The 26,417-nt window shown below is 51.5% G+C and overlaps 2 protein-coding genes across 6 annotated transcripts in view; one reads left to right on the top strand and one right to left on the bottom strand.

The window, feature by feature from the left end:
- Positions 1-6,123, bottom strand: part of CDK12 (cyclin dependent kinase 12) — a 33,052-nt gene extending 26,929 nt beyond the window's left edge. For all 5 annotated transcript variants that reach the window (XR_004981662.2, XR_004981661.2, XR_008508855.1 and 2 more), the window contains exon 1: positions 4,818-6,123. Coding sequence is in view for 2 of the 5 variants with exons in the window: in XM_036398855.2 (XP_036254748.1) it covers positions 4,818-5,857 (1,040 nt within the window). In the remaining 3 variants the exon portion in view is untranslated. The remainder of the gene's footprint in view (positions 1-4,817) is intronic.
- Positions 6,124-6,790: 667 nt separating this feature from the next.
- MED1 (mediator complex subunit 1) lies at positions 6,791-26,241 on the top strand. Its single transcript, XM_036398734.2, has 17 exons — positions 6,791-6,947; positions 8,759-8,865; positions 9,581-9,659; positions 10,242-10,296; positions 11,779-11,911; positions 12,595-12,623; positions 12,965-13,036; positions 13,212-13,286; positions 13,660-13,733; positions 13,976-14,065; positions 15,589-15,700; positions 16,486-16,610; positions 17,182-17,300; positions 18,158-18,359; positions 19,230-19,325; positions 19,427-19,532; positions 20,514-26,241. The coding sequence occupies exons 1-17, from the start codon at positions 6,920-6,922 to the stop codon at positions 23,758-23,760; spliced, it is 4,749 nt and encodes a 1,582-aa protein (XP_036254627.1). The 5' UTR covers positions 6,791-6,919; the 3' UTR covers positions 23,761-26,241.
- The last annotated feature ends 176 nt before the right edge of the window (positions 26,242-26,417 follow it).

The raw sequence follows: 26,417 nt of genomic DNA, 5'->3' as shown, positions 1-26,417 counted from the left end.
CCATCCTGCCCCATGAGAACCCCCAAGAGTTTCAATTCATGGAATTATGGAAGGGTTTGGGTTGGAAGAGACCTCAAAGCCCATCCAATGCCACCCCTGCCATGGCAGGGACATCTTCCACTGTCCCAGGGTGCTCCAAGCCTGGCATTGGGCACTGCCAGGGATCCAGGAGCAGCCCCAGCTTCTGAGCTTCCCCCACGTGAGCCCTGAGCTCCCTCCCCAGGTGAGCCCTGAGCCCCTCCCCAGGTGAGCCCTGAGCCCCCTCCCCAGGTGAGCCCTGAGCTCCTTCCCAGGTGAGCCCTGAGCTCTCCCCAGGTGAGCCCTGAGCTCCTCCCCAGGTGAGCCCTGAGCCCCTCCAGGTGAGCCCTGAGCCCCTCCCCAGGTGAGCCCTGAGCCCCCTCCAGGTGAGCCCTGAACCCCCTCCAGGTGAGCCCTGAACCCCCTCCAGGTGAGCCCTGAGCCCCTCCAGGTGAGCCCTGAGGTTGGAATTATGGAAGGGTTTGGGTTGGAAGAGACCTCAAAGCCCATCCAGTGCCACCCCTGCCATGGCAGGGACATCTTCCACTGTCCCAGGGTGCTCCAAGCCTGGCATTGGGCACTGCCAGGGATCCAGGGGCAGCCACAGCTTCTCTGGGCACCTGTGCCAGGGCCTGCTCACCCTCATCATCCTCAGCAGAATTAACCCAGCTGGATGCAGAGCAATCAAACCAGATCCAAAGTAAACACCTCCAAAAGTCCAATTTTACCTTATTTAATGGTGCCAGTTTAGAAAGAGCCACCAGGAACACCTGCCTGGGCCAGGACAGGTGAGGGTGGGCAAGTCTGGAATGCTCAGAGCCTCTCACACAGGGCTGGAATGACTCCCTGACCTTCCAGCAGCACATATCCACCCTCCCCTGCTCCAGGAATAAACCCACCCATTCCCTCCCAGTGCTCTTCACCCCACAGGCACCCCTCACCCTTTTTCTCTTCACTAACAATAATTCCCTGCAGTTACCACACAAATAACTGCAGTTTCCAAGCCTCTTTTCCAGGCTGGTGTTGACAGCTGCTTTGTGAGACCTGAAAAAGGCTCCACATGCAGCTTCTCCCAGCTCCACCCAGAGCAAAGCTCACCTCCCATCCTCAGAGCATCAGCAGCCCCCAAAATTCCAGCCCAGCACCTGCTGAGGGGCCTTTTATCACTGCATATCTCATAAAAAAACAAACCAAAACCAGGTAATAAAGTGCAGAAGATGCACAGGCAGGTTTTGCTTCTGGAAGAAAATAATTTCCATCCTCTGGAATTATTTTTTTTGTAACCACTAACAGCACTTTTACCCCTTTTTCCTTTAATTTGTTAAGCCTTGGTGTCACATTCCACACTTTGCTTGCTTTAGCAAGGTTATCCAGCATGGATGAGGGACAATTCAGCCTCACATTCCTTCCTCCTTCTGGATAAAAATGCTCTGGGATTAAAACCCACCCTGCTGTCCCTCCAGAACTGGAAAACAGAAATAAAAGACACCAACCATAACAGCTGTGAATTAAAGCAAGGATGGCTTCATCTAAAAATCCAAATTAAAAAGCACTATGAGATTTATTTAAGTCACACAATCAGAAGATTGGGATGAGGGGAATGCCAGAACCTTCCATGCTGAGATAACCAAGGTTAACAGGTTAATATCCACATAATTCCATATCATCCACCCAAAATCACCTACCAATATTTCAATATTTTACCTGCTCTAAACAACACTGAGTTAAGAATAAAGCAGAAAACACTATCAGGGAAGCCTGACTGCTCCAATTTCTCAGGAAAAAAAGCTTTAATTCTTATTTTTGACCAGAGTAAGGAGTCAGCATGTGCACACTCCCACCTCCAGCAAGCTGAGGGGCTCTGCAATTCCATCTCCTCGTTTGAGCTGCAGTGACAGCAGTCACCACACAGAATGGCAAAGCACATCTGGTATTTTCCCCACTGACCAAACCATCCTCATTGGGAAGTGAGTTGTTTTCCACAGCCACTGGAAATGCAAACAACTCTGGATTTTCTCCAATCAGCACAGCACACGGCTGCAGTTCCCTGATGATGTGTTTTGGACATGGAGATGAAAGAAAACACACAAAAAAAAAAACCAACCCACCCAATATTGTCAGTCAGTGGAAATAATGGAGTGTCCCAGAAAAGCCTGAGGAACACAAGCTGTGGTCAGGTGTTCCCTGCCTGAGTGTGCCAGTTAAAGAGGTTTTCTCTCCCAAAATAATGTTCCTGCCCCTCCACAGGAAGCACAGAAGGGATCAAAGTCAGCTGCCTCCTTTCAAACTCATCTGCAGCACGTCAAGGTGAGGAAGGCTCTGCCCATCCTCTCCCTCAGGTGAGCCCTGAGCTCCCTCCAGGTGAGCCCTGAACCCCTCCAGGTGAGCCCTGAGGTTGGAATTATGGAAGGGTTTTTGGTTGGAAGAGACCTCAAAGCCCATCCAATGCCACCCCTGCCATGGCAGGGACATCTTCCACTGTCCCAGGGTGCTCCAAGCCTGGCCTTGGGCACTGCCAGGGATCCAGGGGCAGCCACAGCTTCTGAGCTTCCCCCAAGTGAGCCCCGAACTCCCCCAAAGTGAGCTCTGAACCCCCTCCAGGTGAGCCCTGAGCCCCTCCCCAGGTGAGCCCTGAGCCCCCCTGGACACACCTGACCCAGAGTCCCCCCTCCCTTTCAGTCTCACCTCACAGCCTGGCAGCTCCCCAAAGCAAAACTAACACATGAATTACAACTTCAACTTCACCTGACACACGGGAAACAGGTGAAATTCCCCCTGTCCCTTTGCTACAGGCACTGCAGGCAGGTGTTTGCCAAAGGGAATGAACACCTCACACAGTCAGTGAGTTTTCTGCCCAGGAAAGAGAGGGGAGTAACTTATCAAGGCAGAGGTCCAGAGAGAATGTAAACAGTGAGTAACCTTTGGAACTCATCGGGCTTGGGGTCCAGCATTTAGTCCAAGATGTCCTTAGAAAGCAGCTCTGAAAGTTTAGGGAAGCAGCACAAAGTGCTCTGAAGTTGCTCCCATAAATCAGGGAAATGGAACTGCTGGGTTTTTCAGCTCAGAAGAGCAGCCAGCCACACACACAAAGAGATTCTGTGAAAAAACTCTAAAAACTCTCAGGATACCTCTGAAGTTGCTTCTCCCTGCTCAGGGCTGGCCACTGACCCAGTGCCACAACTCAGAGCTGTACCACTCACCCTTCAAAGGGTCAGTAAATGATGTGTCAGAGTAGCACCACCAAGCAAAAAGGATTGAAGGGAAGGAGGAGAAAACCATCCAGGTCTAGCCCTGAGAACCTCCCAGGTGTACACAGAGAAAACAGGCCAGAGGAGGAGCAGCCTGGAGGAGGTTTTCACTGTAAAATCACAGTGGAATTCAGAATTTTTATGTCAGGGCTTGCAGGGGGTCGAAAGCAACACAGAAATGCCAGCAAGGACAAAGGGGAGTTCTCCATGGAAGACAGAACTCCTGAAGTTCAGGGTTGTGGTAACAAAGACCAAATTCCAACAGGCCCGTGTGCTTTGGGAACTGCTGAGCTGGAGGATGCAGCACAGCATTCCTATGGGCCATTACATTCCAGGTCACATCTGAATTGCCATGGAGCTCCAAGCAAAGCTCCACAGCATCCATGGAGACAGCTGGAAACTCACTGAGTGTAAGCCAGGGCTAGGGGAAGAAAAGATCAACGTTAGACTGTGTCACAGGGTGATTAATGAACACCTGAAATAAAACACACACAGCTACCTGGAAAGAATTGTTTCCTTCTGGAGCAAAGTTACTGAGTGAAAAGGAAAAGGAGGGAAAATAAGAGGTAAGCTAAAATCCAGCTGGTTGCTCCTCATCCTTCCAGACTGCCCAGATTTCAGAAGGGAAGGGAAGAAATTCTAGCGCTGAGAAAAGAAAGTTTAGGCTGAGAGATGGAGTTTGCACGTGGTTGTCGCTAATCCAAGGGGAAAGAAAAGACAAAACAGTTCAGAAAGGGCAAAATGCACCCCAAAGGAGCCCTCCTGAAAAGCAAGATCATGTTCCCACATGCAGTAAACAGATAAAGGCTTCCAAAACCAGGTGAAACCATTCCCCATGGCTGAACTTCCCGCCAGGTAAGAGCCTTAGCTCCTGCTCAGGGAGCCTCCCCAGGCAGGGGCCACTCCAGGGGTGGGTGGAACTTAATGCCAGAGTGCCCCAGGCTCCCTCCCAACATGGACGCTGCCGCTGCCACACACTGAGGCGTTTCCCAAAGCGTCAACTCCATTTCCAAGGGAATTGTCAAAGCCCCGGCCACAAAAACTCCACGCACGCCACACCAGGGCCAAACTGGGCACCAGTGGGGAGGAAAGGGATCACAGAATGGTTTGGGTTGGAAAAGTCCCTCAAGACCATCCCATGGGTGAGAACACCTTCCACTATCCCAGCTTGCTCCAAGCCCTGTCCAGCCTTGGACAACTCCAGGGATGGAGCATCCACAACTGTGCCAGGCCCTCACAGGGAAGATTTCTTTCCTAATTTAGTCAGAACCAGGTGAAAATATTCCCCATGGCTGAACGTCCCGCCAGGTAAGAGCCTTAGCTCCTGCTCAGGGAGCCTCCCCAGGCAGGGGCCACTCCAGAGGTGGGTGGAACTTAATGCCAGAGCTGCCCCAGCCTCCCTCCCTGCCCGGAGCCAACATGGATATATCCCACCTAAACCTTCAACCTAAACCCACCCCCCCTTTATCCTATCACTCCAAACCCTCCTAAACATCCTTCTCCCACCTCCCTCCATCCTCCCAGCTCCATCCCAGCTCCCAGCACACGCACCTGGCGATGGGGCTCCGGCTCACGGAGCGCTTGGAGGCGAAGGGGCTGCTGGAGCGGCGGCGGCTGTAGGGGCTCGGGGACCTCCCGCTGTAGGAGCCGCTGCCCCGCTCGTAGCTGGACGAGCGCCTCCGGCCGTAGGGGCTCACGGATCGCTGCCGCCGGCTGTAGGGGCTGGGCGAGCGGGCGTTGGACTGGTAGCCCACGGGTTCCTTGTAGGGTGGGCTGAGGGACTGGCGGCGTGAGGAGCCGCCGGGGCTCTTCCTGTAGGGATCGTAGGTGCTGGAGGTGTGCGAGCGGGGCGGGCTGAGGTCGTACTCCTGCACGTAGGAGGCTCCCGAGGGGCTGTCGTCCAGTTTGGGGCTGTCCGACCATTTCCTGTGAGGGCTCCTGGATTTCCTCTTGGGGCTGTCGATGGTTTTGTAACTTTTGGGAGCATCCCTTTTGCGATGGCTTTTGCTGCGCTCTTTGTGGCTGGATTTGAGCTCCCGCTCCTTCCTGGATTTCTCCTTGTGCGCCTTGGCCGAGCGCGATTCCTTGTTGCTGCTCTTGGAGGAGGAGAGAGCCTTGGGGTGCTCCTCGCTCTCCAGGAGCCTCTTGGAGGATCCCGATATCCTCTCCTTGGCGGATCTGCTGGAAGCATCCAGGCTCTTTTCCAACTTCCTGTCCTTCTCCGCCTGTTTGCTCTTCATCAGCTCCCGGAGCCGCTTGTGCTGGTGGTGCCGGTGCTTCTGGGCCCTCTCGCTCCTCTCCGCCCTCCTCTCCTCGTTGTCCCTCCTGTCCAGCTTGAGGGCCACATCGTCCGAGAAGGTGTCCGAGTCCGAGCTGATGTCATCGTACTCCACCAGCGGCTTGATCACCGCTCCCAGGGGCGCCGCCGCTTCCTGGGCCGCCAGCGGGGACTCCTTGGAGTGCCTGGACTTGTGCCTCTTGTGCCTGGAGCCCGCCCGGTGCCTCTCCTTGCTGTTGGAGCTCCCGCTGCCCGGCTGCGAGGCCCCCCCGCCGCCGTCCTTCTTGCCCCCATGTCTCTCCGGATTTGGCATTCCTCCCCCGCTGCGCTCGGGAACGGCGAGGGGGGGACTCCGCGAAAGCCCCGAACTTCAAACTCCCTCCGCGCCCGCCCCTCGCACCATCCACGCCGGCCTCAGTCCCCCCTCCTACATGGGGAGCGGGGCCCGAGGCCCCGGAGGAGGCGGGAGGGACGGGGAGGGGAGGGGGGAAGGACCCGGGAGGGGAGGGGGAAGCGCCGCGGCCTCACCGCCTCATCCGAGGGGCCCAGGCCCGGCGGGCAGCGCGGCCGCGGGGGCGCCCCGGGAAGGCGGGGCCCGGGCCCGGAGCGCTGCCCGCGGCCTCAGCGGCGGTGGCGGGGCCTGGGCGCGGAGGATCCCCGGCCAAAGGGGCCCCGGAGCCGCCGCCGCCCCCGGCCCGGCCCCCGCGCTCTGCCCGAACCGGAGCGGCGCCGTCCGGGGGCACCGCCAACTCTCGCGAGACCCGCCCCCAACTCTCGCGATAACAACGCCGCCGCCGCCACCCCTCCCTCGGCTCCGGCGCGAGTCCTCGTCCGCGAGACCTCTCGGAGATGGGCGGGGCCGCGCGCTCGTCCTCTCGCGAGAGCCGCGAAATCGCGCGGCCGGCGGCGCCTTCCCGGCCAACTTTATTGGGGCGCGGGGCGGGGACAGCGCCCCCTAGCGCCCGGCCCGCAACAAAGCTCCATGGCGGCGCCGCCGCCGCCCCGGCCTCCCGCCGCTCTCCCGCTCCGCCGCGCTGCGCTCTAAAGCCGCCGGCGGGTCGCTGTGGAGCCCGCCCCGGCGCACCGCCGGCTAACGGGCGGTTAATGCTCCGTTAGGGCTGCACAGCGGCCGCCGCCGCGCTTCCAGCAAGCTGAGGGGGCGGGGCGTGCTGGCTCCCGAGTCACGCCCTCCCCTACGGGCGCTGCGAAGTCTCGCGAGAGCGCGGGAGCGCGGCCGACGGGCGTAGCAATGGCGGCGGCCGCCGCCGTGTGAGGGCGAGGGCGGCCCGGCCCGGCCGCCGCCCCCGCTCCCCGCCCGCTCCCGATCCCTCTCCGCTCCCTCTCCCTCTCTCGATCCCGGCCCCGGACCTGCAATATGAAGGCAGCGCCGGGCAGTGCCGAGGGTGAGTGCGGCGCGAGGGACGCGGGGGTTCCCGCCGGCCCCTTGAGGGAGCGAGGGGTGCCCTGTGGGGGCTCCAGGGCTGGAGCTGAGGTGGCTGAGACCCTCGCCCAGAAAGGTGAAACGGGCGAGGTTCTCAAAGGTGATTTGAGGTCTGGAGCATCTCTGTGATGAGGATGGAGCGTGGAGCCGGGCCTGGTTACTGTGGAGAAGAGAAGGTTGGGAGGGGATCCCATAAATCCGTACAGAAATCCCCAGGGGGTGTCTGAGCTTGATGCCAGGCGCTGTTCAGTCAGCGATAGGACGAGGAGCAATGGCCGGAAAGTGAAACACAGCAAATTCCACCTCGATATGAAGAAGAGCTTCTTTCCAGGAGGGTGTCGGAGCCCTGGAGCAGCTGCCCAGGGAGAATGTGGGGTCTCCCTCTCTGGAGAAATTCCACACCCACCTGGCACATTCCAGGTGCCCCTGCCTGGCCAGGGAGCTGGGCTGGGTGATCTGCAGAGGTCTCTTCCAACTCTCTCCTGGGATTCTGGATCATTCACTGTTGGTTTGGGAGGGGGCTTGGACCAGGTGAGCTCCAGGGGTCCCTTCCCACCTCCTCATCCTGTGTTGATGCAGCTGAGAGGTATAAAGTGCCTGAAAACAAAACCCCAGAATAGCTGGGGTTGGAAGGGATCTCTGGAGATCATCCAGTCCTACCCCTCTGCCAGGGAGCAGGGGATACAGGTGGGTTTGGAATGTCTCCAGAGCAGGAGACTCCAAAACACCCCGCACACATTCATTGATTCCTTACACTGGATTTGGAGGACTCAGTGTGAGGCCTGTGGGCTAGGAGAGCATCAATAAGGAGCCCACAGCAAAATGTTCTGTTTGCCTTGGACCCTCTGGGGCTGGGGACAGGGTTTATCCTGGAATGATGCCCACTGGGGATTTTTTGACATGAAAGTGTAGAAAGCTCTGTCTCTTGGCAATAAAATACAGGATTTGAGTGTTCCTGAGAGCCATGTCCTCTCTGTCACCTTCCAGTCACTATTCCACTGCTTTGTCCCCTCCTGGCTCTGGAGCAGCACTGAGGGGACACCACCCTGAGCTTTGAGCTGATTGTGGACTCATGGAATGTGCTGAGCTGGAAGGGACCCACAGGACCCTCAAAGTCCAGCTCCCAGCCCTGCACAGACACCCCAAAAATCCCACCCTGTCCCCGAGAGCCTTGTCCAACCCCTCCTGGAGCTGTGTCAGCCTCGGGGCTGTGCCCATGCCCTGGGGAGCCTCTTCAGTGCCTGAGCACCCTCTGGGATAAGAACTTTTCCCAAAATCCAACCTAAACCCCCCTGGCACAGCTCCAGCCACTTCCCCATGTCCTGCTGTGTGTCTGAGCACGGAATTTGTGACAACTGGCAGCTGGAATGACTTGGCTGAGGTTTTTGATGGAGGACCTTTCAAGAAGTGGAGATAAAGAGAGCAGAGGGGGAATCCAGGACACAAAACTCACCTCACTGCTTTAACCCTGTATTTCCCAAACCCTCAGGTTTAACCCTGGGGATCCTGAACCTGTTGGGGCCCCATCACTCAGGGATGGTGCAGAACAGGAGCTGGGCATTTTCCAGACAGGAATTCGATGGGATTTTCATGATCCTTCAGTTTTAACAACCTGGGATATTCTGTAACATTTACCTCACCTCGAGGTCTGCGGTTAAACTGGCAGGAAGAAAATTCTTTGAAATCATCTTCAGCTCAAAGGTGGAATGTTTTCTGAATTGTAAAGCTTCCAAAACTGGCTCATTTTGTTTCCTGAACATTCCTGTGTCCCAGAGGCAGAGAAGCTGAACAAGATGAGCTCCCTGCTGGAGAGGCTCCACGCCAAGTACAGCCAGAACCGGCCCTGGACAGAAACCATGAAGTTGGTCCGGCAGGTCATGGTGAGCATTGCTGGGCCCTGAGCAGGACCTGCCTGCAGCTTCTCTGCTCATGCCTTTGTGTTGGCTTTTAGAGCTCTTCCAGCTGCTTTTGGTTTGCTTTGCTTTGGTTTCAGTCTCTCCTGAGGGGTGCAGGGGAGGGAGGGATGTCCAAACCCTCCCTGCCTGATGTGTTTTTCCCTCCCCTAATTACAGATTAGTGCTCAGTGCCAGGGAAAGGCTCAAACTTGTATTTTCTGCTACTTCCCCTTCCAGGATATTGTTTTTTGGAGCAATGACTTGTTGTTTTGAGGATATTGTTTTTGTTCAGTCACACTCAACACTCAGCCCTGGCTTAGTCAAAAATGGGTTTGAAATATTGGTGTGGGTGGGGGAAGGAGGAGCAGGAGGCAGGGGAGATCTCACAAAGCCTCCTGCCCATACTCAGGTGTTAAAAGCTTGCCCAGCTCTTTACTTTTGTGTCACCTCTTCTAAAACTCTCAGCTCAGACCTATTTAGACAAGTTGCTAAAAAGAAAATAATTCCAGGCCTGCCTTTGTAATCTGCTTGCAAACAGATACTGTTCACCTAGAGGAATCAAGATGTTGTAATTTGGGGATGAAACCTAATCTGCTTTTAATTATCTAAATAAACCTCACTTGCCTGCTCAGAAGTTGCCATAATTCCCTCCTACTGAGAACCAGGAAAAATGATATTTTTTTTCTTCTGTCTGCCCAAGGAAAAGCGTGTGGTGCTGAACTCAGGGGGACACCAGCACCTGGTGAGCTGCTTGGAGACCCTGCAGAAGGCCCTGAAAGGTTGGTGTGTCCTCTGTGTGCTCTCCACAGGATGGAAAATCCCATGGAAACGCTCCACAAAAACCACACAGGATGTTGCTGCTGTGTTCACACTGTTCCTGGTGCTCAGGGGTTCAGCACACACTGAGCTCAGTGCCAGGCAAGACAGTCAGGCTGTGCTGCTTTTATTGGCAAAATAAAATTCTCTCTTTGTCCAGAGAAGCTGTGGCTGCCCCATCCCTGGAAATATCCAAAATTGGAGAACCTGGGATAGGGAGAAATGTCCTGCTCATAGCAGGGGTGGGACTGCATGGGCTTTAAGGTCCCTCCCAACCCAAACCATTCCACGACTCTCTGAGTGCCCATACCTGGATTCCCCTTGCAGAAATTCCATTTTCTCCTTGCAGTTTGGGAATATTTGTGTTTCTCTGTGCACACCCTCGTGTCTGTATTTGTGGACAGGTTCCTGTGTAGTTTCACATAGAACAATGTGAGCAGACATGGGAGGGAGTAACCAGCTGAGATTTGGTTTCTTGCTGATGGGAATTCCTTAAGGAATGTTGGATCTTTTCCCTAAAGTTTGGTTTTTGTTCTCTCCATCAGTGTCATCTCTGCCTGCCATGACCGATCGTCTGGAGTCCATCGCCAGGCAGAGCGGGTGGGTCTGCTCCTCACTCATGGCACAGCCTCCTCCTGCTGCTGCCCACCCCAGAACCTTGGGTGCTTGGATTTTGGGGGTTTTGGGTGCTTGGAGTTGTGGGTTTTGGGTGCTTGGAGTTGTGGGTTTTGGGTGCTTGGAGTTGGGGGTTTGTGTGCTTGGAGTTGGGGGTTTGTGTGCTTGGATTTTGGGGGTTTGTGTTGTGGGGTTTGTGTTGGATTGGGGGGTTTTGGGTGCTTGGATTTTGGGGGTTTTGTGTGCTTGGAGTTGGGGGTGTTGTGTGCTTGGAGTTGGGGTTTTGTGTGCTTGGATTGGGGGGTTTTGTGTGCTTGGATTGGGGAGTTTGTGTTGTGGGGTTAGTGTTGGATTGGGGGGTTTTGTGTGCTTGGAGTTGGGGTTTTGTGTGCTTGGATTGGGGGTTTTGGGTGCTTGGAGTTGTGGGTTTTGGGTGCTTGGAGTTGTGGGTTTTGTGTGCTTGGAGTTGGGGGGTTTTGTGTGCTTGGAGTTGGGGGTTTTGGGTGCTTGGATTGGGGGGTTTTGTGTGCTTGGAGTTGGGGGTTTTGTGTGCTTGGATTGGGGAGTTTGTGTTGTGGGGTTAGTGTTGGATTGTGGGATTTTGTGTGCTTGGATTTTGGGGGTTTTGTGTGCTTGGAATTGGGGGTTTTGTGTGCTTGGAGTTGGGGGTTTGTGTTGTGGGGTTTGTGTTGGATTGGGGGGTTTTGGGTGCTTGGATTTTGGGGGTTTTGGGTGCTTGGAGTTGGGGGTTTTGGGTGCTTGGAGTTGGGGGTTTTGTGTGCTTGGAGTTGGGGAGTTTGGGTGCTTGGAGTTGGGGGTTTTGGGTGCTTGGATTGGGGGGTTTTGGGTGCTTGGAGTTGTGGGTTTTGGGTGTTTGGATTGGGGGGGTTTGGGTGCTTGGATTGGGGGTTTTTGGTGGGTTTTGTGTGCTTGGATTGGGGGTTTTTGATGGGTTTTGTGTGCTTGGATTGGGGGTTTTGAGTGCTTGGAGTTGTGGGTTTTGGGTGCTTGGAGTTGTGGGTTTTGGGTGCTTGGATTTTGGGGGTTTTGTGTGCTTGGATTGGGGAATTTTGGGTGAGTTTTGGGTGCTTGGATTTTGGGGGTTTTGGGTGCTTGGATTGGGGAGTTTTGTGTGCTTGGATTGGGGGGTTTTGTGTGCTTGGATTGGGGGGTTTTGGGTGCTTGGATTGGGGGGTTTTGTGTGCTTGGATTGGGGGGGTTTGTGTGCTTGTGGGGGTTTGTGTGCTTGGATTGGGGTTTTTGTTTGGACTGTGGGGTTTGTGTGATGGATTGCGGGATTTTGCGTGCTTGGATTGTGGAGTTTGGTGTGCTTGGATTGGGGGATTTTGGGTGAGTTTTGGGTGGCTTTTGTGTGCCTGGATTGTGGGGTTTTGGGTGGGGTTTTTGGGGGCTGTGTGGGGTTTCTCTGTGCATCTCCCAGCAATTCCTGTTCTGTTTCCTCGGCAGCCTCGGCTCCCACCTGAGTGCGAACGGCACCGAGTGTTACATCACCTCTGACATGTTCTATGTGGAGGTGCAGCTGGACCCTACAGGGCTGCTCTGTGATGTCAAGGTGGCTCACCATGGAGAAAACCCCGTGGTGTGTATTCCTGGCCAAGAGGAACTCTTGTGCTTTTGGGATTCCCTTTATTTTGAGCAGAGAAAATGGGTTTTATTTAACATTCCCTTAGAGCCAGAGTTACACCCTTGCTGTTTGTTCTAGTGGGAAATAAAATCCTCCATGGAGTAGTTGGCTCCTGTGGGAATTTCTAATCACACTATGGATTCACACCTTGCAAAATTATTTGGAGAAGTTACCTCAATGTTTCTGAGAATTTTATGGAAGTTTTTGCTGTGTTTCCAAGGGAAGTTGTTCTTACAAAGCTCAGATCTGGGAATGGAAAGTTAAAAATTGCAGAATGCTGGGAGCAAATGCCCTTGTGCATGTGGAGGAGAGTTTGAGCTTGGTGTTTGATTGGCCTCTCCTCAAAACAGCCCATCTTTAATATCCCTATGTAAGCTCATAGATTTTCAACCTAAATCTTCACAGCTTGAGAAGTTTATTTCAAATTAATAATTAAAGAGGAAATATTATTACCTGGACTTGTCCCAGCAGGGCTTGAGGAGCAGAAGTAGAACCACAGCAAGTGGTTGTGAGCATTGTGTGGCTTCCCAGGAGAAGCTGATGTTTGGGAATTGCCCTGCTCTGATATTTCCCAGCTGCACAAAGCCAGGAGTGGCTGCATCCCACTCTGACATCCTTGTGTGTTTTTTCCTTTTCAGAGCTGTCCAGAGCTGGTGCAACATCTGAGGTGAGTCACAGGAGTGGGTTGTTGTGTTTTCTCTTTGCTGTAATATTCTGATGCTATTTGATGGCTGGAAACACAAAATTCTTCACAACTGCTCCTTCCCCACAAAGTGTCTTCACTTCTCCAGGGGATTTTCTGGCTTTGGCTCAGATCTTGTGATTCTGGCTGCTGTGCAAGGTATCTTCAAAGCCCACAGCAGATTAAAGCTGGATCATTTAAAGAACACATTTTCATGTAGCAAAAGCATTTTTTTTAATGGCTCAGCATCTTTATTAATATCACTTTCTAAAATGAAACCTGTTACTCATTTGAATACTTGGTAACTTCCCCCTTTTTCCTTTCAGAGAGAAAAATTTTGATGAGTTTTCAAAGCATCTGAGGGGACTTGTGAACCTGTATAAGCTGCCAGGGGACAAGTAAGTCCAGGATATATTTATATCCACATATATAAAAATCAAATAACAAGTCTAGAATACATTTATTTATACCCACACATATAAAATAAAAAAACCCTCCAAGCTTGTAGGTTTGCACTGCACAGTCCTTTCAAGTTTTCTTATATTTTTTATTGTCTTTTTTTTTTTCTCTAAGCAAACTTAAAACTAAAATGTACTTGGCCCTGCAGTCCTTGGAGTTGGATCTCCAAAAGATGGCTGGGATGTATTGGTAAGTTTTGTGGTGTCTCTGTGGTTTTCTAAATACCTATAAATGCTTAGAGCTCTGAGAAATTCCTTTCTAACTGCAGGATTTGATTGGAATGGAGTCTGAAAGGCAAAATAAAAGTTTGTAGCCAGGTGTTTTCAGTGATGATGTGGTTTCAATTGAGAAAGCTTTGGCCTTGTTTCACTGCTGTAGGTTCAGTGATAAACCAGCCGTGCTGTAGAGGGTAAAGCAGCTTTTGTTTTGCCTGTACAGTTTGGATCAACCCCTCTTTGGGTCCCAGAAATGTGAATTCTCAGTTGAAATCAGTCTCAGCACATGAGCTTTGGCTTCACCTGTGGCTGTGCCTTGTTTCAGGCTGTGATTGCCTCTCTTGCAGGCAAGCCACCAATGCAAACCCCCTGGACAAGATCCTCCATGGCAGTGTTGGCTATCTCACCCCCAGGAGTGGAGGTACCTGTCATTCACTCTTAAAAAAAAAAAAAAAAGGAATTAATTTTAATTAATTGAAATCAATTTTAAACATTTATTTGTTCCTGGCCTCAAGTAAGGGTCACAGTTCCACATTAACTGATGACAAATAATAAAGGAAAAGAGGGGACAAAGTCTTTGGGTGTTTGTTTGTATGGCTTTGTGGGCTGGGGATGATCAGGATGACTTCTCAGGATGCCTCCTGAGGAATTTCTGTCCCCCAGGTCTCCTGATGAACCTCAAATATTACGTCTCCCCCTATGATTTATTTGAGGATGGCACTGGAGCCCCCGTGGTTTTGCATGAGAACAATGGTAGGTGAGCTGGGGAGCTGCTGGGGGCTGCTGCTGCTGGAAGGAGGGGAGGGAGGAGAATCCCAGCCCAGCCCTGCCTGGTCCAGCTGTCTGTCTGTCTGTCTGTCTGTCTCTGCCCCGACACGGGTAGGGTGGTTCTTGGGTGGCACACGTTTCAAAGGACGAGTCTGGACTCTTCAGCTTTTCGGTCTTCAGATTGTTTATTGTTTCTTATCTACAGAATTTTCTGTCTGCCCAACAGAGGTCTGACCTGCAAGGCAGCCAAGGGCACTCTGCCCACCCATGGGGCGGTCATGTCTTTTTATACTAAAATCTACATACATGATATTTACTTTTATTTCCCAATGCTTTTCACCCATGTTGGCAAGTGCACCTTCACCATAAACCAATCCCCAAGTGCCAACATCACCACAGGAGATGGAGGACAAGAAGAAGAAAGAAGAAGGACGAGACACGCCCTGATCCCTCCATCTTGTCTCCATAACCCCCTGTACCAAAAACCTTAAAGTCTATATTTCACCCTATAAATGTGTCCCTTTTGCACCCTTCACTCTAAAGTGATTCTCATGTCCTCAAACTGCTGTCACTTCTGTGGATGGATCAAAATCAAGCCACCAAACACTCCTGGCAACATTCCAGGGTTTCCGAGCCCCCCAAGGGTTCTCCTGGCATCTCTGGACGTTGGGAGCGATGTGCTGAGATCCCACACAGCCCCTGCTGTCACCCTGTCCAGCAGGACACAGTCACAGCTTTAATGAGCCCAGCTGTGACCACTGGGCCTTGTCACTGGCTCCTGTGGGCTCATGGCTTGACAGTTTGCAGGCTGAGCCTTTTTCCTCGCAGTGAATCTCATTTTAACATAGCATTTGTTTTGTTACCTGAATAAAAACACAGAATCCCAGAGTGGTTTGGGTTTAAACCAAGCTCATCCACTTCCAATCCCCTGCCATGGGCAGGGACACCTTCCACTGTCCCCCATCCAGCCCTGTGCCTCTCCCATCTTACTGGAAGTTTGTTTTTATGCATGGACATCTGGCTCTTGTCACAATGCCAAAACCAAGTTCCAGTTGTCAGAGAAAAAAAAGAGAGGGAAGTTATCCAAAATCATCATTTGTTTTGCTTTGCAAGGAGCAAAGTATGAACTGGCAAATGCATTTGGAAAATATTTTGAGGATGATGCAATTGGTCCACCTGGCAGGAGGGAAGTGGGGATTTGGGTAGAACAGTCAGTTTGGCTGTTTGTCCATTTGGTCCTGAAGGTGAACAGTGACCTCTGTGCCTGGTGGGCAAAGCCAAGGTAATATTTTATGGAATCACAGAATATTTTGTGTTGGAAGAGACCCCAAGGCTCATCCAGTTCCATGGGCAGGGACACCTTCCACTATCCCAGCTTGCTCCAAGCCCCATCCAACTTGGCCTTGAGCACTCCCAGGAATGGGGAATATATTTAATTCATATTTAATCCACAAAACTTGCCACTGGTGGGGTTTTATTTTGCCATCTTCTCCTGCTTCCCCCTGCAGTTCCTCGCTCGCTGGGTATGAACGTGTCGGTGACAGTGGAGGGAACCATGGCCATGCACAAACTTCCAATTGCTCCTCTGATCATGGGCTCCCATCCTGTGGACAGCAAAGGGTAAGGACAGGACACCAGGCCAGCCCTCAGCTGGGGGGTTTGTCACAGCACCACAGGAATTCCACATGTGCTGCCTTTAGGCCAAGAAATTCCTGCTTCACTGTGGTATTTTCTGAGACCCCCAGTGTTGGAAGGAATGATGAATCTGACTCCATGTTCTTAGAAGAATAATTTATTATTGTATCATATTATATAAATTATAGTTATTATTTATATCATATACATTCTGCTATATTATGCTATCTTATGCTATCTTATGCTATCTTATGCTATCTTATGCTATTTTATGCTATATTATGCTATATTCTATTAGCTACACTAAAACTATACTAAAAAATAGAGAAAGGATACTTACAGAAGGCTTAACAAAATCCTAATAAAAAACCAGTGACTGTTCCAGAGTCCTGACACAGCTGGCTGTGATTGGTGATTAAGTTTAAACAATTCACATGCTGCATCAACAATCTCCAACCATGTTCCAAAGCAGCAAAACACAGGAGAAGCAAATGAGATAATATTGTTTTCCTTTTTTCTCTGAGGTTTCTCAACTTCCCAGGAGAAAAATCCTGGTATTTCTGTATTTATGTAATGTATGGTATATAAGAATTTCTGTATATATGGTAAGGGGATTTTTCAGAAAATATGACAGTGACGTTTCAGGGCTGGCCCGTGCTTCTGAGGAATGCCTTCCTTTTTAAGGTGTATTTGAGCCAACATAAATGTTGTGTGAGGTGAGAGCAGCAGCCCTGCAGCTCACAGGACCTTTTGTGTCCTCATTTTTCCAGAACTCCATCTTTCTCCTCCATCACCAGTGCCAACAGCGTGGATTTGCCTGCTTGCTTCTTCCTGAAATTCCCACGTCCCATTCCAGTGTCTCGAGCTTTCATCCAGAAACTGCAGAGCTGCACAGGTGGGTTGCAGACCTGTCACACACATCTCTGGGCTTTTATTCATCTTCCCTCGTGTCTATCAGTAAATGCTGCTGATTTTTAACATGTGCCAGGGGAGTTGCTTGGGGTTTTTGTGCTGTTCTCAGTAACACCTGGACAGGTTTTTATTGTATTTGCTGGCAAAGGAAGGAATGATGAATCTGACTCTATGTTCTCAGAAGGATAATTTATAATTTTATGATACTATATTTTATTAAAGAATACAGAAAGGATACTTACAGAAGGTTAAAAAGATCATAATGGAAACTTGTGACTCTTTCCAGAGCCCTGACACAGCTTGGCCCTGCTTGGCCAATGAGTCCAAACAAGAAACCCAATGAAACAACCACCTGTGGGTAAACAATCTCCAAACACCTTCCAAAGCAGCAAAACACAGGAGAAGCAAATCAGATAATTCTTGTTTTCCTTTTTCTCTGAAGCTTCTCAGCTTCCCAGGAGCAAAATCTTAGGCGAAGGGATTTTTCCAGAAAACATGACCCCCATCTCTCCCTGCATTCAGGTGCCATCATTCCCTGCTGTCTTTCCTTTCAGGTATCCCCCTGTTTGACACAGCACCCACGTTTGTGCCCCTGTATGAGCTGATCACCCAGTTTGAGTTGTCCAAGGAGGCCGATCCCCTGCCCCTGAACCACAACATGCGATTCTACGCCGTAAGTGAGCGCTGCCAGCCAGCCTGGGCCACCCCTGCACCATCTCAGGGGCTTCAGCTGCCTCCCAAGTGGGATAAACAAAATCAGTTCCTTGTGCTCCCAGTCACACACATCTCCTGTTTATCCAGCAGTTCTGGAGCTGGTCTGTGGTTGTTGGGAGGAAAGAACTCAGAGCTGTGCTGAAAATTCAGTGTCAGATATTGAACTGTAGCTGCTTATTTTTGAGTTTGTTGTTTACACAGGGCTTTTATCACCTCAGTCACGTTCAGAACAGAGCAGGACATTTATTCACAGACAAAACTTGTTCTTCAAGCATTAGGATTCATGTGCAGGGCCCTGGCACAGGTTCCCAGAGAAGCTGTGGCTGCCCCGTCCCTGGCAGTGTCCAGGGACAGGGCTTGGGGTCATCTGGGACAGTGGGAAGTGTCCTCGTCTGTGGCACTGGATGGGATTTAAGGTCCTCCCAACCCAAACCATTCCATGATTCTGTGATGAGCATTTTAGGAAAATGAGGTATTGAAGGATGCTTTGCTGTTGGAGTGCAGCTGCAGGGAGGAGAGCAGAGGGGCTGAGCCTGTCCCTTCCTTTTGCCCAGTGATGTGTGGCTGAATGAATTGCAGCATTTCAGGAGAAATCCTTAAACTTATGGATGAGTGTTAACTCCAGAGGATTCTCTGCCCATTCAGTGTGAAACTTTTAGTGGGAACAGTGAATGCTGTTGGGCAGTTCTACTTCTGAGGAGTTCAGATGTTCAGAGTGGAAGGAGAACATCCTCAGTGTTTGTCCAAAGGTGCCATGGTGTCAGTGGCACTGCTGGGTGTCCATTATGCCCTTCTGAAGCAGGGATTGTCGCTCAGGCTCTTCCAGGACAGCAGCACTGTTACTTCCTGAACAAGGACGCTCCTCTCCCGGACGGACGGAGCCTGCAGGGAACTCTGCTCAGCAAGATCGCGTTCCAGCACCCCGGCAGGGTGCCCCTCATCCTCAGCCTGATCAGGCACCAGGTGGCCTACAACACCCTCATTGGCAGCTGTGTCAAGAGGACAGTCCTGAAGGAAGGTGGGTGCCACCTCCAGAGAAATAGCAAGTGGGAATGATGAGCTCTAGGGGGGATTTCCTCATCGGAAATGAAGTTTCCCTTGGTTTTTTCCCCATCTGTGTGGGGGATTTGAGGCTCTGGTTTATATTTGTGGCAGGAAGGAATGATGACTCTGACTCCATGTTTTCAGAAGGCTAATTTATTATTTTATGATACTATATTATATTAAAGAATACAGAAAGGATACTTACAGAGGGTTAGATCTGGCACCAGGTGGCCTACAACACCCTCACTGGCAGCTGTGTCAAGAGGACAGTCCTGAAGGAAGGTGGCTGCCACCTCCAGAGAAATATGAAATGAGAATGATGAACTCTGGGGAGTTTTCCTTATCAGAAATGAAGCCTCTGCTGCTTTCCTTGGTTTTTTCCCCATCTGTGTGGGGGTTTTGAGGCTCTGGTTTATTGTGTTTGTGGCAGGAAGGAATGATGAATCTGATTTCATGTTTTCAGAAGGCTAATTTATTATTTTATGATACTATATTATATTAAAGAATACTATACTAAATACAGAAAGGATACTTAAAGAAGATTTAAAAGGTAATAATGAAAACTTGTGCCTGACACAGCTTAGCTCCAATTGGGCAATGAGTGAAAACAACTCACAGCAGAAACCAATGAAACAATTACCTGTGGGTAAACAATCTCCAAACACATTCCAAAGGAGCAAAACACAGGAGAAGCAAATCAGATAATTCTTGTTTTCCTTTTTCTCTGAGGCTTCTCAGCTTCCCAGGAGACAAATCCTGGGCGAAAGGATTTTTCTAGAAAATGTGAATGCCACAGTGCTTCATCTCCACTGTTCCCTCAGTTCAAAGTTCTTGTGTCTTTCAGATTCTCCTGGCATCCTGCAGTTTGAAGTGTGTCCTCTGTCTGACTCCTGTTTCAGTGTGTCCTTCCAGCACCCTGTGAACGACTCCCTGGTGTGTGGTGAGTGGCCCCAGGGGCAGCAGGAGCAGCATTCCTGGGAGGGCTGGCAGGGTTTCCTCACCCTGTGTGCAGGATTCTGATCTCTCCCTGCTCTCTTGCAGTGGTGATGGATGTGCAGGACTCCAGCCACGTGAACTGTAAGCTCTACAAAGGATTGTCTGATGCCCTCATCTGTACAGATGATTTCATTGCCAAGGTTGTTCAAAGGTAAGCTGGGATTTTGTCCCACCTTATGCTCCCAATCACACAGATGAGCTCTGCTCCATCTTGTGTTTATCCAGCAGTTCTGGAGCTGGTCTGTGGTTGTTTGCAGGAGAGAAGAACTCAGAGCCATGCTGAAAATTCAGTGCCAGATACTGAACTGTAGCTACTTATTTTTGAGTTTGTTGTTTACACAGAGCTTTTATCACCTCAGTCACGTTCAGAACAGAGCAGGACATTCCCAGGGCACAGCACTCCTGTCACCTTTTGGGTGGGAACCACTGGTTTTGCTTCCAGCACGTTACAGATTTATTATCCCTGAGGAGAATGTGGTGTTATCACTGATTTTTGAGCTCAAAAAGCTGCCCCTGCCCATGGCAGAGGGGTAGAACTGCATGGGCTTTAAGGTCCTGGCATTTTTATAAGGTTGTAGGAAATCAGGGTTACCAAGGTGTTTCCTGCCAGAATTGGAGAAACAACCCAGATTCCTTCATGAGAACAGGACAAGGGGAATGGCTTTAAACTGAAGCAGTAGTTCTAGGTGGGATATTGGGAAGAAATCCCTCCCTGTGAGGGTGGGCAGGCCCTGGCACAGGGTGCCCAGAGCAGCTCTGGAAGTGCCCAAGGCCAGGTCAGGCTGGATGGGGCTGGGAGCAGCCTGGGACAGTGGGAGGTGTCCCTGCCATGGCAGAGAAAGGGACTGGATGGGCTTTAAGGCCCCTTCCAAACCAAAGCATGCCATGATTCTGTGCTCTTTAACGACCAGATCATGATCTGTCAGCTCTCAGTTATTAGAGATAATTGATTAATCCTCTCTCAAGTGTCTCTCTGAATTCAAGCAGAGCAGCAGGACATAAACCTGGACCTGCTGCTCTCCTGTGCAAGCCCTTGAATGCTCATTTTATACCTGCTGGAGTTGTAAAACATCCCCAGTGACCTTTGGTGAGGGCAGCCAGCCCCACCCTGACCCTGTGCTGTGTCTTGCAGGTGCATGTCCATCCCTGTCACCATGAGAGCCATCCGTAGGAAAGCAGAAACCATCCAAGCTGACACGCCAGCCCTGTCCCTCATTGCAGAGACAGTTGAAGACATGGTGAAGAAAAACCTGCCCCCAGCCAGCAGCCCAGGGTATGGCATGACCACAGGCAGCAACCCAATGAGTGGCACCACCACCCCAACCAACACTTTTCCTGGGGGGCCCATCACTACTTTGTTTAACATGAGCATCAGCATGAAAGAGAGGCATGACTCAGTGGGCCATGGGGAGGACTTCAGCAAAGTGTCTCAGAACCCTATTCTCACTAGTTTGTTGCAGATCACAGGGAATGTGGGGTCTACCATTGGCTCAAGTCCAACCCCTCCCCACCACACACCACCACCAGTATCCTCACCAGCCAGCAACACCAAGAACCACCCCATGCTCATGAACCTTCTTAAGGAGAATCCTCCTCAGGATTTCTCCACTCTTTATGGGAGCAGCCCTCTGGAAAGGCAGAACTCTTCCTCTGGCTCCCCCAGAATGGAAATGGGCCCTGGGGGGAATAAACAAAAGAAAAAAAAATCCCGTGTGCCAGCCGACAAGCCCAAGCACCAGACTGAGGACGATTTCCAGAGGGAGCTCTTTTCCATGGATGTTGACTCCCAGAACCCCATTTTTGATGTCAACATGACTGCAGACACCCTGGACACCCCTCATATTACTCCAGCACCCAGCCAGTGCAGCACTCCTCCCACCACATACCCCCAGGCTCTGCCCCACGCCCAGCCCAGCATCCAGAGGATGGTTCGCCTGTCCAGCTCGGACAGCATCGGGGCCGATGTCACCGACATCCTCTCGGACATAGCTGAGGAGGCTTCCAAGCTGCCCACCAGTACTGAGGACTGCCCACCCATTGGGACTCCAGTCAGAGATTCTTCTAGTTCAGGACATTCACAAAGTGCCCTCTTTGACCCCGATGTTTTTCAGACCAACAGTAGTGAGAACCCCTACACAGACCCCGCGGACCTGATCGCGGACGCCGCTGTCAGCCCCAACAGCGACTCCTCCAACCATTTTTTTCCAGACGGGGTAGATTTCAACCCTGACTTGCTGAACAGTCAGAGCCAGAGTGGTTTTGGGGAGGAATACTTTGATGAGAGCAGTCAGAGTGGAGACACTGATGATTTCAAGGGCTATGCCCCCCAGGCTCTCACTAATTTGGGGGTGCAAGTCTTGGGGGGTGATGGGGGGGAAAATAAATTTAAGGGGAGCGCTCCGTCCGATACGGTGGATTTTAGTATTATTGCAGCTGCCAGCAAAGCACTGGGGTCCTCTGACATCATGGAGCACCACAGTGGAGGTCAGAGCCCTTTGCTGAACACGGGGGATTTAGGAAAAGAGAAGTCTCAGAAACGGGTAAAGGAAGGCAATGGGTCTGGAAGTGCCATGGCAGGTGCTGGCATGGATGGGAAGCCGGGGAAGCGCAGCCGGACACCATCCAGTGATGGCAAAAGCAAAGAGAAACTCCCAAAGAGGAAGAAGCAGGAGACAGATGGGAAATCTCCGTCCCACAGTTCATCCAACAGGCCCTTCACGCCACCAGCAAGCACAGGTGGGTCCAAATCTCCGGGGAGTTCGGGCAGATCCCAGACTCCCCCCGGGGTGGCTACTCCTCCTATTCCAAAAATAACCATTCAGATCCCAAAAGGAACAGTGACTGTTGGCAAACCATCTTCGCACGGCCAGTACACGAGTAGCGGTTCTGTCACCTCCTCCAGCAGCAAAAGCCATCATAGCCATTCTTCCTCCTCCTCCTCTTCTTCCTCCTCTTCAACCTCAGGCAAAATTAAAAGCAAATCAGAAGGGTCTTCTGGCTCAAAGATGAGCAGCAGCCTCTACTCCAGCCAAGGCAGCTCCGGCTCGGGGCAGTCCAAGGGCTCGGCGCAGTCGGTGGGAAAGCCGGGATCCTCCCCCATCACCAAGCACGGCCTCAGCACCGGCTCTGGCAGCACCAAGATGAAACCTCAAGGAAAGCCATCGTCCCTCATGAACCCTTCCATGAGCAAACCAAACATCTCCCCGTCCCACTCGAGGCCCTCCGGGGGTTCTGACAAACTCGCCTCTCCCATGAAACCTGTCCCGGGTACTCCCCCATCGTCTAAAGCAAAGTCACCCATCAGTTCCGGTTCTGGTGGGTCCCACATGTCTGGGACTGGGTCAGGCTCGAGCATGAAATCCTCTTCAGGCATGGGATCCTCCGGGTCTATGTCACAGAAGCCGCCTCCCTCGTCCAATTCCTCCACGGCATCTTCATCTTCCTTTTCATCCAGTGGGTCTTCCATGTCTTCATCCCAGAACCAGCATGGAAGCTCCAAAGGGAAGTCCCCCAGCAGAAACAAGAAGCCATCTCTGACTGCAGTCATTGACAAGCTGAAGCACGGGGTGGTCACGAGTGGGCCCGGTGGAGAGGACCCCATGGATGGGCAGATGGGGCCGAGTTCCAATTCCTCAAGCCATACAATGTCCTCCAAACACAACATGTCTGGAGGGGAGTTCCAGGGAAAGCGGGAGAAGAGCGACAAGGAGAAATCCAAAGTCTCCGTTTCTGGAGGATCCGTCGACTCTTCCAAGAAGAACTCGGATTCCAAAACCGTCGGAAGCACCGGAGTGGCCAAAATCATCATCAGCAAACACGATGGCGGCTCCCCCAGCATTAAAGCCAAAGTGACTCTGCAGAAACCCGGGGAAGGAGGCGGCGACGGGCTGAGACCTCAGATGGCTTCTTCCAAAAGCTACGGATCGCCCCTGATCAGCGGCTCCACCCCCAAACACGAGCGCTGCTCCCCCAGCCACAGCAAATCCCCGGCCTACACCCCCCAGAACATCGACAGCGAGAGCGAGTCGGGCTCCTCCATCGCCGAGAAATCTTACCAGAACAGCCCCAGCTCCGACGACGGCATCCGGCCCCTGCCCGAGTACAGCGCCGAGAAACACAAGAAGCACAAAAAGGAGAAGAAAAAAGTGAAGGACAAAGACAGGGATAGAGAGAGGGAGCGAGATAAGGACAGGGATAAGAAGAAATCCCACGGGATGAAGCCTGAGAGCTGGTCCAAGTCTCCTATCTCGGCAGATCAGTCCCTGGCCATGGCCAGCAATGCCATCCTCTCGGCCGAGCGGCCGTCCCGGGCCAGCCCCGAGTTCCTCATCGGGGAGGAAGATGATGATCTCATGGATGTTGCTCTAATTGGCAATTAATTCTCTCAGATGAGCTGCCTGCAAGTCCTGGAGGGAAGGAAGGAAGGATTCATCTCAAACCTGCCACACGGATCTGTTTGGAGAGGGGGAAAAAATAAGTATTTCCAAAGGATTTCCAAGATTTTCAGACCACCAAGGTCTGTGCAGAAGGATGGGAGTGCCAGCAGCCAGGTCCCTGCCTGTGGCCTTCATCCTGTGGGCACTTCCATTCTTGCTGGATTTATGAGTATTATCATCCATCCCTGTGGGAGTTCACGGGGATGGGGCCGAGTGTGGGAATGTGGGAGCAAACAGACATAGGCTGGTCTGGGAGATCCCAGTCCCTCTGCCCTCTTCCCACTCAGGATGAGCTCCTTTTGGATGTAGGAAGTTTTCAAGTAATTATTTTAGGAAATGTTTTAGGGCTGGGTTTTAATTCTTTGGAAGAAGGAAAACCACGAGGTTTTTAATTGATTTTATTCCCACGGCATTCCTTCATTCAATGAACTGTTTCCTCATGGAAATCAGGATTTTATCCCAGGTCACGGCTCTGAGGGGTTGCTGCTGCCTTGGGTTTGCCTTCCCATTTATTTTAGCTATTTCTTCACCTCCATGTGGGAGAACCTTGTGCTCCTTGTTTTCCCCCAGTGGGAATTTGGGCAGAGCCCGTGGCTTTGGGTGGCTCTGCAGCTTTGGTGACATTCCAGCACAGTGAAATTCCAGCAAATCTCAGTGGAAAAAGGGACTCCTGCCTACACCAAGCTTCCCTGGAATCTCCTCGTGCTGCTGAGGCTGGGAATTGTGGTCCCAATCCTGGGAAGGATTCTCCAGCTAAGGGAGCCATGTCCTGCTTGGAAAACAATCCCAGAGTGGCTCAGCTGGGATCAGAGCTGCAGCAGAAGTGTTGATTCCCTTCAAAGATGGATTTTCCCCTTTTGGCTGGAATTAGGAGCATGACTCAGGCATCCTCTCCAGGCTGATCTTGTGGTCCCTGAAAGGAAAAGAGACTCAGGAGAGTGTTTTATTTTTAAAAGCAGTTTCATCTGATTCACTGAAGTGGAATGTGGGAAATCAGGAGTTCTGCAAACACATCTCCTGTGGAATTATGTACTGAGCAGGATCCTGCTCCCACTGGATTTTGCTGCTGGTGCTGGAGGCCAGGATTTCCCCGTGGGAATGAGGTTGTGCTTCACCTTTGGGGGATGCAGCGTGAAAAGTTGGCAATGATTTGAGTTTTTCTTTGAAACCACTGAAATTTCCCATCCTGGGCTGACCCCAGGGCTACCCCAGCAAAGCTGTTTGGTTTCCAGCTTTTTTGGAAAGTGTTTTTAGTAGGTTCATTGTAGGGATTTTTCACCCCTTCCTTCCTCCTGCCTCCAGTTTAATTCCAGGGCTCCTGCACAGTGCAGGAGCCTGAATGTCTCCCAAACTTCCCCCAACTCTGGAGAACTTTTCCCTCCTTACATTTTCCAGTATTTATCCTTTGCTCCTGGTGTCCTGCACACCACAACCAGAGCTTGAAATGATAGGAAAATGGGAATTCAATCCAAACCTGGAGCAAATGCTGATACCTGGCACAGTGTTGGAATTGTGGAGCTGTGGGGGGCTGCAAAGAGGATGGCAGGAGCACAATCCCAGAGGAATTCAGCTGGACACCCCTGCTCCAGTGGCTCTCTTGGGAATGCTGCCAGCTCAGCCTCTGGAGCCCCATCTCCTGCTTTTATTTAATCCTTTTTTTTTGGACAAAATCCCTTTGATCCAAGTTGTGTGAGGGGGCACAAGCAGCCTTCCAAAAAAAAAGCACTTTCAAGTGGAATCCAGGCTGGGAATCCTCCAGGATGGCTCCCTGGACTCATCCTCAGCCAGAGCTGTGTTTTCCTGCTGTGCTGCACACTAAAAGTTGGAAGGGAAAGCAGCAAAATTGACACAAAAATTCTGTTTGAAAAAGAGCAAGCTGCACTCGTTTCCTCTCCCCTCACCCAGACCAAAGCTCAGTATCCAAAATTCCCCCTGTGGAAGGTGGGAACAGAGGGAACAACGTCTCCTCCAGCCCAAATTTAAAGCTTTTCACCCCATTTTGGTGCCCTGTCCCCTTCCAATGACGTCAGTCCTGGGGGAACTGAGGTGTGTGACCACGCAGAGGCTTTGGGGTGTCAGTGCTCGGGCTCTGAGAAATGGTTTATTTTTGGAATATTTTTGCTTATATTCTCAATAATTTTACATCTTTCAGTATTCAGAAAGATACAAATAAAGTGAAAATTAAATATAAGCCAAACCTTTTAATCTCAGGTGGTGAAGTGAACACGGAGATTAAAAGAAACTGGTTCTTTTCCTCGATTATCGTGATGTACATAAATCCCTGGCTGGCAAAATCGCTGGAATTGTAAATATCCCGGCTCCCGCGGCGGTTTTTTTTTTGGGCGGAAAGTGGAATTTCAACTTTTTTGGAGATATCGCAGAGAACATCTTTATTTACGTGCAAATAAACCCCTTTGGTACAAATCGGTGTCGCCTCCGTGCTGGGGGTTGGGGGGGGAGGGAGCATCGCGAACCCATCCCCGCCATGCTTGATTTTCCCGCGAGAATGACGTCACCGTGACGTCACCACCGCGCCGCGCGCTGATTGGTTGAACTTGCTGCTCCCGGAAGGGACCGGAGGGGCGGGGGACGCCCCCCAC

This window comes from Molothrus ater, chromosome 27, assembly GCF_012460135.2.
Source record: "Molothrus ater isolate BHLD 08-10-18 breed brown headed cowbird chromosome 27, BPBGC_Mater_1.1, whole genome shotgun sequence".
In the NCBI taxonomy this organism is placed as follows: Eukaryota; Metazoa; Chordata; class Aves; order Passeriformes; family Icteridae; genus Molothrus; species Molothrus ater.
Note: the sequence above shows the minus strand (reverse complement) of the source record. Positions and strands in the feature narration are given on the sequence as shown.